The following is an 11,312-nucleotide window of genomic DNA, read 5'->3' as shown; positions in this document are numbered from 1 at the left end:
GCAAATATACAACAGAATTCTCAAGACGTTGAATGTTGCTTCCACTCCTTGTTCCTTGATTCAAGGTGAATCAAGTCCTTCGATTGTTGTTGATAGACCTCCGATTCCAGCCCCTTTGTTGAATAACTCTCAGTTCTTCAAACCCTCGGCCCGACTGATCTTAACTACAACAAATCGAACCCGAAATCTTCCCTTCAATATCACTGAATCCGCTACTAGATTGATGAAGACTTCCTCTTCTCAATCACCTTCGCTCAGCTGAAAATTGATGAAGAAATCGTCCAAAAACCCCCAAAATCAAACCAATCTTGGAGGACAAAACCCTAAAGGTTTTATTCAAGAAAAAACTTGTCGCAAGCTTCAACCCGAACCGGATTCCCCAATCTCGGCTTCGAACGTTATCACCTTTAACCAATCACAAAGCACTTCAAAAATGGTTGTGTGTAATTGATGTGTTGTGAGATGTTGAAGATGAAGATGAAGAATCTTGGACACCTATTTCACTTTTTCTTGTTCTTTGTACACTTGAATCAATTTGTCAAATGTGCTTATGATACAAGTAGCTGAACTTCTATTTATAGTAACAAACCAACCAACCCACTTAACAGCTTTTCAAACAAAGTGGGAATTTCTTAAAAGTTGTATTTGCGCACGAACGGTCGACCATAGCAGGTCTATGCATCGACGCATAGCCTGTAGTGTTGGACATACTGAAAAACACATCAGTATGCGTCGACCATAGGTCGGCGTGCGCTGACCCGTGGGAAAGTGGAACCTTCATGCGCCGACCCTGTGGTCGACTCACGCCTTCGTGCGCTGACCCGTGACAAACTGCACTATGTTATGCGCCGACCCTGCGGTCGACTCAAACCCTGCAAATCTGCAAAAATTCAGATTTTTGTGGTTTTCATGCATTTTGTCATGACCACATTTTATCCACATATGTTGTATGAGATATAACAGTTTAGATGAACATAGAAAAGGATATGATAGGTGATATGTTGCATTTGTTTTGTAGAGGTGGAATCGACAATGCCGATTCATCCACGGTGGTAATTTGTCATCATCGAAACCTATGATTGTATGTTGTATGACAATTTACCCTTACACTTGGAGCTTGTTTAAGTCCGTACATGGCTTTATGCAGCTTGTACACTTTTCTTTCTTCGCCCTGTATCACAAATCCAACTGGTTGTGCAACATAACCTTCTTCTTCTAAGGGGCCATTAAGGAATGCACATTTCACATCCATCTGACACATCTTCCAGTTGTTCATGTTTGCTAGACCAACAACCAACCTGATTGTTTTGAACCTAGCAAGACGTGTAAAAACTTCATTGAAGTCGATTCCTTCTTTATGAAGAAATCCTTTCGCCATAAGTCTCACCTTGTGTCGAGTCACTTCTCCTTTGGGATTCAACTTCACCTTGTATACCCACTTCATATCGTTTGTCTTCTTGTCTTGGGGCAATTAGACAAGTGACCAAGTGTTGTTGACTTCGATTGACTTAAGTTTTTCGTTCATTGCTTTCATCCACTTCGAATATTTCAATGCCTCAACTGCACTGACTGGTTCGACATCTGCGTAGAAAGCATAGTGTATCAGCTCACCTTCTTTATTGATAACATCATCTGATGTAATCATACACTCTTGCAACCTTGCAGGCATGTGTCTTGTTCTCTGAGGTCTGCTTGGGCCTACTTCACCTCTGACTTCTTCCTGTCGAACTTCTCTTTCGACTTCACTAGCTGGTTCATCACAAAAGATTCTCACTGAATCTTTCTTGACATTCTTAGTCCAATCCCACTCCTTAATCTCATTTATGATCATGTCCCTGCTGATCACTACTTGCTTATTCACTGGGTCAAACAACTTGTATCCTCCAGTCGAATGATATCTTATCAGGATCATATAACTCGACTTGTCTTCAAGTTTTCTTCTCAACTGATCTGGCACATGTCTATGTGCTATAGATCTAAACACCCTCAGATGACTCAAGCTAGGCTTGACACCAAACCAACATTCTTCTGGTGTGATTCCTTATAGCTTCTTCATCAGAAATCTGTTCAGGATATATGTCGTATTCGACACAACTTCTCCCCATAATTCTTTGGATAAATGCTTGCCTTTCAACATACTTCTAACCATATTCATGATGGTTCTATTCTTCCTTTCTGCAACTCCATTCTACTGTAGAGTGTAGGGTGGCACCACCATATGCACAATCACCTCTTTCACACATAATACATCAAAATATTTCGATACATATTCTCCACCACCACCAGTCCTCAGAATCTTGATCTTTCGACCGTTTTGTCTTTCGACCATAGATTTAAACTTGGCAAATACCTCGATCACTTCACTTTTTTTCTTGAACCAAGTAAGACCACAGTTTTCGACTGAAATCATATATGAATGTAACAAAGTATTTGTTATCTCCAATTGAATCCACCTGGAGAGGAACACATACATCATAGTATATGACTTCAAGAATTGCCTTCGATCTGCTTCCTGCTAGGGGTGGCAAAACGGGCTCGGCCCGCGGGGCATGCCCGTTTTGCCCACACTTTTGTGCGGGGCGGGCCAACGATTTAGGCCCTCACCCTCAAATGTGTCCGCCCCGCCCCGCCCCGTTTTTTTCGCGGGCTTTTGCGGGCACGTGTATTTACATAAATTTTTTCATTTTTAGGCTTAAATAGTGTAGTGCCCGCGGGCTTTCCCCGCCCCGCCCTCACTTTTTTGCGGGGCGGGTTTAAGTTTTAGGCCCACATCCTCAACTATGACCGCCCCGCCCCGCCCCATTTTTTTGTGAGCTTTTGCGGGGCGAGCCTAAATGGGGCGGGCATGCCCGTTTGCCACCCCTACTTCCTGCATCCTTACTGAAGTTGCTCTTATGTTGCGTGGCGTGCATGCATTCTTCACATACTTTGTTTGGAATACCGATTTCTAGTAATCCTGAAACCATATTTTTTCTAGACAAATCTCTGATGTCTTTGAAATTGAGGTGACCAAGTCTATAATGCCATATCCATTCATCTATGTTGGCTGCTATTGCAAGACACTTATGCTCCATCACATTAAGCTCAATCTTGAAGGTTCTATTCTGAGACATTGGAGCCTCCAAGATCAACCTTCCATTTAAGTCAAGAACTATCATCATCTTGTCTTCGATCTACACCTTATAGTTATTTTCGACTAACTACCCTATGCTGAGCAAATTGATCTTCATGCCTGGTATGTACAACACATTTGAAATTACTGACCTCTTTCCATCTTTCCTCATAACCAGAACATCACAAACACCTTCAACTGCTAGAGTGTTGTCATTTACAAATTTTACCATGTTCTTCATCGAGGACTTTATGTTGACAAACCAATATTTCCTTCCAGACATATGTGATGAGCATCTTGAGTCCAAGTACCACTGGTCCTTAAATCTCTATTAATCTCTTGTTGTAACCATCAACAACGTCTCTTCTTCTTCATGTTTCACCAGCTTTGTATAAGTTTCTTGATTCTTCTGCTTTTCTGGACAATCACTAGAATAATGACCATACCTTTGACAATTGTAACATTGAATGTGACTCTTATTTGGCTTTTGACCACCACCTCTTCCTCTACCTGCAACACCACCTCTTTGGTTGCCTTGATTTTAGGGTTTTCTCTGATTCGACCAGTTTCCTTCTTGTTGATTTCGACCAGTTGAATTGTTGTAATCTCCTCTGCCTTTGTTTCCGTTCCAGCTTCCTTTGCCTTTTCTTTCTTTTCTGATTGAGTCTGCAAAGTCATATCACTCTTCGACTTTCCTACAACTCTTTCAGTCATTCTTTGTTCATGAGATTCAAGCGTCCCTTGAAGCTCTTCCTTTGTCAATTCTGACAAATCTTTCGACTCTTCTATGCCTACTATCACGTGGTCGAACTTTGAAGCCAACGACCTCGAGATCTTTCCACCAATAGATCTTGATGTCAACACTTTTCCACATACCTTGATTTGATTCACTAGTTTTGTAACCCTGATGAAGAAATCAGTTATGCTTTCGTTGTCTTCCATCTAAAGCAATTCATATGTTCTTTTGTGAGTTTGTAACCTCACCTCTTTCACCTTCTCCACGCCTCCAAATGATTTCTCCAGAATTTCCCATGCTTCTTTCGCTAACTCCGCATCACTAACCTTTTCAAAGTCATTTGCATCAACACATTGATGGATCATAAAGAGAGCTTTATAATCTTTCTTCTTCGATTCTTTATGTGCAGCCTTTTCTTGATTTGTCGCATTTTCTGCAAGCGTTGTTACTCCTTCCTTCACAAGATCCCAAAGACCTTGATAACGAAACACAATATTTATCTGCTTGCACCAATTCTCCCATTTGTTGTTCTTGAGAATCGGAAGATTTGCTGAAAAATACCCGTTTGGATGATTATTGTCATGGTGATTTTCTTCCCACAAATCGATTAAACCGGAGCTCTTGGTACCAGATGTTGGAAATCCCCCAAAACCTATGGAGAATTTCAATCAATCTTGATGAACAAGATTGTTATCACTCACACAATAACAACGAAAAGAGAAGAACAATGAAGAAAGAAAGAAAGTAAAGAACAATGAAGGAGAAGATGAATTAAATTCTAAAGAGTTTCTCTCTGCCCACAAACTGTGAAAAACTTCTTATTCACTTTGCAACTACAAATACTGTGAATACAAAGTTATGAATACTCTATTCACTTCATTTACAAAAATAAGGGTTACTCTCTCTATTTATAGATTTAGGTTAACTTGGACCTCAAGTCAAAACCAAAAACTATAAAAATCCAAAATAGCTAACACTATTAAAATAAACCTAAGTCGAAATCTTATGTGAAGCAACATGCTTCGACACTTCGACACTAACACAACTCAACACATTAGATGGTTTGACACTTCTTGTTCTGTCGAACAACCTGCTTCAGCACAAGGAATTACAATTCAACAAACTCTAATATTTGTAGGGATCCAAACAAATATTTAAATTTAAATAATATTATTAAAATGATAATAAAATTATATCATTAAAAATAATATTATATATTAGTGTAGATTCCTATTTGAAAATAATTTAATATAAAACCGATTTGTTAAGAGAAAATATTTTCAAAAATGATTTTATGAAGAAAAAAAATATCAAGAGTTTTTTAAAATTATTTTTTTTATAAATTAAAAAATTAATTTTAACATTATTAAAATTTAAAATATAGTCAGAATTTCAATTTTAAAAAAAATCTCATTTTTTTATGAAATTATTTGAAATAATTTTAAATTTAAATAATATTTTGAAATAATTATTTAAATCAATTTTTTATTTGAAATGATAAAAAAAAAATCTTTGCATAGTCTTCTTAAAGAAAAGTACTACTAGGGAGTTATTATAGAGTTATGAATTTGGACAATGGTGTCTATTCCGGTAGTAGCTGGTAACTAGTAACACGCCATCTATTTCTCATATTCCACCACCAAAACAACAACTAATATGGCGGTGGATTTAATTGAAATTAATCTGAACCCACTTCTGCACTTTTTTCTCAATAGTAATGGATATAGCTCTCTTTTTTTCCCCACTAGGATAAATAACTAAAATACACTTTTTTCCTTTAATATTTTTTGTCCGTGTAGCAGTGTACCATTCGTTCATACTTAATAAAGCCAAACGTGTTGCCAATTATTTACAGTTGTATTTGTACAGGCATTTATTTGATGCAGTGTGCCACTGTACAATTCACTCGTTTAAGGGTAATGGCAGGTTGGTGGCTTTTCATTTTCCCACATTAATAGTTACTAATAAACTAGTACCATTGAAACAAATATCTTCCTATACAAAGAATATAAATATATGTCAATTTACAAAGAATAAAAAAAATATATAAAAAAATCTAGTCCAGGTTAGATGCAGTGTACTCAAACGAAGTAGTAATTTGATAGTACCACATTTTAAGAATAGGACCGACAATACTATACAACCATTGTAGTTTAAATTGATTCAATTATTTCACATTTGAATTGGATCACTAATAAATTTAAAATAAAAAAGTATTATAAAATAAAATTAAAAACAAACCATTTTAACTAACAAGCCTCTCAAATCTGATTCAAAACCAACCGACAAAACAACGAGATGTAGTTTAAACATGCATAACTGGTTCGGGTCAATTTTTAAAACATTGAATTTTACAAAATGCCTTGTATTCTACTGCAAGATTTCAGATCTGAGTTTTAGTTGGAAAAATATTGGTGCCCTACACTAACCATCAAGACTCATCAAACACCTTAACTCCATTAACATAGCCAAAAGTCCACATAACCTAAATGAAGTTCAACTACCAGATTAAATGAAGATCAAGTCATAACAAGAAAAAGTCATACCAAAATGACAATCATGCCAAAATACAGTCTTCTTCGCTATTGTCTCTCATAAATACAATTCGGTTGATACAGTTTTACTATTTTGACTCAACGGTGTTATCTTTGTCGGAAGAGATTTCGGGTACTGAAATTTGGGATGAATACTTCTTAATTCTCAAAGAAATAAGTACACTAGATAAAATACCAACTATGGGGAAAAAGTAAGACCAAAATTGAGATTTCTTAGAGCCAGATGCTGTGGAAACAGCTGCACCGGCAAGGCTTCCGATAGATGTATTCTGCAAGATCATGGGGAGGCATCCGACAACGGTGGGAAGAAGAAAATCCAAAAAGAACCTAACTTCAGTTGCAGCTAAGGTGTAGTTAATAATATAGGAAGGCACGGGTGAGAATCGGGCGAGAAGAACAAACTTCCAACCATCTCGCGCAACTCCGTTTGAGAGGATTTTAAAATATTTGTTTCTTTGAGCCCAGTCCATTGCTGAACTTGAATTCCTGAATACTAACCTGAAGAAGCCAAAATGACAAATTCAGAACAGATAAGGAAAGATAAAAAGAGGATTGAGTTACACATAGAACATCTAATGGACAAACATCATTAACACATGAGAGTGTGTGTCCTTGTTAGCTTTTACTTGAAAAGGACTGACACTGTCACAAACACCAGACACCAAATTTATATGTCAACATCGATAATTATTTAACAGGACTAATTACACATAGAAAATTGAATGAAGAATACATCATTAACATATGGATGTCCTTGTAAGTTTTTACTTATAAGAAACTCATATGAATACGAGACTGACACGTCGACACCAATACGTGTCGGACACCAGACATGTATTTAATATGAAGTGTTGGTGCTACATAATGGTACTATTAGAATAGACATGTTAAACTAGCATAGTTTCACACAGCTGCCTCATTGTCCAATAAACTACCCTTTATAGTCTTTCATACAATGGCAGTTCATTTCAGCTATTCGAAGTGAGGTCAAATAAGCAATAACTAAACATGACAACGGATTCCATGAATTTCGATTTCGATGTCGCTATAAAGAGTTTGGACTAAACATGTTTTAAGGCCAACCTAAAGAGGACAACATATAACTCTTCCCATTCCAAAGATGTGTCACAAGAGTCAAATCCGAAAAGAACACACAAATGTTTAAATCTAATATCACCAATAGGGGCTTTGGTTTTCAAGACTTTCTACCAACTAATCAAAATTTTCAACAAAATTGTAAGGAAAATTGAATATAATTACAAAAAACAACATTGAACTAAACACAACAGTCAACATTAGATATTTGATAAACAATTTCCTAAAATTAAATATTCTGATTTATGAAATTAACCATGTGCAAGAAAACACTAATTATTCTTTAACATGATTGAGCAAAAGTTTACAAATTCCTCTCATTATTTGACTCATGTAAGAGAAAAAGTTTTATTTATATGCAAAGTGAAAAAGTAACCAGAAAGACCAAAGACAAGAATATAGTTTCTGTATACAAAACAAAAGTAAGCACACCAGTACCCTACAATACCATAGAATATTTGCACAAAAGATGCTTCAAAAAAGGGCCCAAAGTCTAACATCAACGAAAAAACAAATATACTAAGATCCTAATGTTCCAGCAGTCCTTTCCTAGACACAATATTAGGAAATCAAAATTCCAATTCTGTTTGTAGAGTTATCGTGATAAACAAGATTGGTGACTCACAACAAAAGAGAATTTCTTATTCCCTCTGCTTCTGTAAGCTTTCATCTCAAAATTGTTTTAACCAATCATTTGATTTCAGAAATTGAGGTGAATAACTTTGAAAATTTAAAGCAAAATAAATAAATTATAAAGATGAAAACTGCAGTAGCATATTAAAAACCCTGATATCATATAAACATAGACTTCAATTTTAATTCCAATAGCGAGACCACAATTTCCAACGGCCTATAAATTGATGTACAATAGAGCTTATCTAGGCTTACTTAATGACATAGACACTATAGCGTTGGGAAAGACTTGCAAAATCAATATGTGATATGTCCATAGGTCTTTTTCCCTTTTCAGTTTATTTTAATTTAGGTTATGGACACAGCTTATGTAGAGTAGAGCTTACTCTTCATCACCCTATCTATTGAGTATGGCTCATATTGCTGATAAGTGGGCACACAATTGAGGTATAAATTTGTAATATGGACATTAATACATTATAACTCTTAAGCATTGCATAAATAATAGGAAACTATTGTCAAATTTCGTATGCACAGTTGGCCAAACTTCGTAATCAATCGAGTGTGTTCTTGCTCTATATTAATCGGTTTAATTTAGAGCCGTTCTTGCTCTTCTAATACAATTTGACTTCTCATCAATCTCAAATTCTACTTTTTCAAATATAAAAATAAACAATGAGAACACATCCAAAGACAAATAGTTAAGAGCTTATTAGTTATCACTTATCAATTAAATTCCTAACTACCTATAACTACTTAATCACCTAATTGTTGGTTTAAATAAGACAAATTGACAACTAAAACGCTAGGTATCATCATAGAGTTTAATGAATATACAATCTCACAAATTAGTTTAACCCAACATCCAATTAGAACTCATCATATCAAAATCTTCCTTCATAACACCAACTTAAAAAATAATTTACAAAATAATAGATTCTCATTGGACTACCTACGTTTGGTTCCAAGTTTGGTGCAGTCCTAATTGATTCATGTTTTCTCTCGAATTAAGTGTATGTTTGGTTTCACACTAGGAGCACTTACAATTGATTTTGGATGTATAAAATTGATTTTGACATCTTTGGTTGCTTGAAACTATAATTTGTAACTTTTGAGTCTAAACATTATTTTTCCTACAGTTCAACTCACTTTTACAAGAATCTCTCCGGACATACATCACTTTACCTTCAAGTCACTTTTAGCCATAATCAATTTTCAGAACCAATTCACTCAAAATCAATTTTTTTTACTCGCTAAATTAACTCTAACTTGAAGCTCTGAGTCTTAACATTTACAATGGACTTCGTCTTAAACTTACTTTTACATAAATATATTCAAACATAAACCATCCATTTCACATTCGGCTCTACACAATTAACTCATTCAAAATCAATTTTCATTGTTGCATAACCAAACATGCACTAACTCTAAAATTAATTGACCCTGATTGCTCCGTTTTTTCTCCTCATCAAAATGCAAATCACCACAACAATTGAAAAGATAAACAAAAACAACACAATTAACATCAACTAATCACAACTAAATTATAACTAATCAAACTAAATTAAACTAATCCTAACAAATCTCAAACAATCTCTAACAACAAAAACGATTAATCTAACCCTAGATCCGATAAATCCAACCGAAAACCATAAATTACCTGCCAATCGAGAATGAAAGCGATGCAGCAAGGATCTTCGCAGAGAAAACACAGAGAACAGAAGGTAAGAATCCGAAGAGAAGAGAAGCAACGGTTTCGAGAAAAATAGCGGAAGGTAAACAAAGAGCGATGGAGATTGTGTGAACTGAGATGTAAAGAGGAATCGCCCAAATCCCTAATTTATCAGATAAATCACTCATCCATTTCATCAACGATTCTTTGTCCCAACTAACTCCGATCAGTTCTCCGCCGTAAGATCTTAATAACAAGGCGGCTATTGCGACCAACGCCGCCGTTTTCCACCACCACCGCCCCATTGATTTTTTTTTACCTAAAAGTGTAACTATAACAACGACACCACTAACATTAACAACATAACACACTCGCTTTCAATATTACTGATTTTTTATTTTGGGTAATATTATAGTTAATTAATTTAATGCTAGCGTTGAGTTGTCGGTTTTATGATGGACTATATTCATACAAGAGTGCTAGTAATTATTTTGGTTGATTTTAATATTTGAATTTCAATATTTCCTTTGTTACTTTCATTTGTTGTTTTATGTATACAAATAATTAACAAATTATAAGTAAGATTTGGTTACCTTATGTCAATGTTCTTAGGTGAATATAAACAATATGTTTTAGGTATAAAATCAAAATTTTGATAGTTGAAATATTTTATAATATAAATATTATGATAATAAAGTATGACATTTTGTTTACATTATTTATATACCTTAGATATTTTATTGATTATAAATTTAAGTTGATTTATTTAAGTATGACATTTTCAACTTAAAGTATGACATTTTGATAAAGATTGATATTTATTTATTTATTTTTAACTTTTTTATATTGTCATTATAAGTTTAAATTTATATTTAAAAGATAATTTGTTGAATGAATAAAATTTTGTTTTAATATGATAACTTCTTCTTTTATTTTTTTTTAAATGATGGATTCAATTTGTCTTTTAAATTTAAATATTATTATAGTTAATTCTGTCATAACTTGTGACAATCTAGAATTGTTGAAAAGTTTGAGAAATATTTCGAGACAAATATTGTAATGTGGCTTGAGAATATTGAGTTTGGGGGAGAAATATGGTCAAAGAATAAAATTGACTGGAAAAGAATTGGTTCTAACTTCTATAGCAAATTTCGACCATGTATTGTTCTTTCTCTCAATTAAATTAAGAAATTAATTCTTGAAAATCAAATTCAACATCCTTAAGAATTAAGGCATCTAGTGTCATAAAGAATTGATTGAAAATATAAATTGTATTCGGATGATCGTAAGATTTTATTATGATAGTTGTGACACTTGTTACTACTTATAACTTTGAAGCTTCTTAACATGGATATCAAATTAGTGTTTTTAATGGCGACATTATAAAGTACAATATGGTGCAATGAGAGAAAACTTGGTGTCAATATATACAAAATTTATGGTTTGCGAATATATAAAAACTATTTATGAGTTAATTAAATTATCTCATTAGTGATACCACAATATTTC

At 34.4% G+C, this 11,312-nt stretch overlaps 1 protein-coding gene across 1 annotated transcript; it reads right to left on the bottom strand.

Moving 5' to 3' along the window:
* Positions 1 to 6,286: 6,286 nt before the first annotated feature.
* LOC127128771 (uncharacterized) lies at positions 6,287 to 10,276 on the bottom strand. The gene is made up of 2 exons (XM_051058141.1): positions 9,792 to 10,276; positions 6,287 to 6,901 (listed from the first exon to the last, which is right to left on the bottom strand). Exons 1-2 carry the CDS (start codon positions 10,106 to 10,108, stop codon positions 6,472 to 6,474), a joined length of 747 nt encoding a protein of 248 aa, XP_050914098.1. The 5' UTR covers positions 10,109 to 10,276; the 3' UTR covers positions 6,287 to 6,471.
* Between the last annotated feature and the right edge of the window lie 1,036 nt (positions 10,277 to 11,312).

The sequence above is a fragment of the Lathyrus oleraceus genome, chromosome 3 (assembly GCF_024323335.1).
Source record: "Lathyrus oleraceus cultivar Zhongwan6 chromosome 3, CAAS_Psat_ZW6_1.0, whole genome shotgun sequence".
NCBI classification, from domain to species: domain Eukaryota; kingdom Viridiplantae; phylum Streptophyta; class Magnoliopsida; order Fabales; family Fabaceae; genus Lathyrus; species Lathyrus oleraceus.
This window is presented reverse-complemented; position numbering and strand designations above follow the sequence as displayed.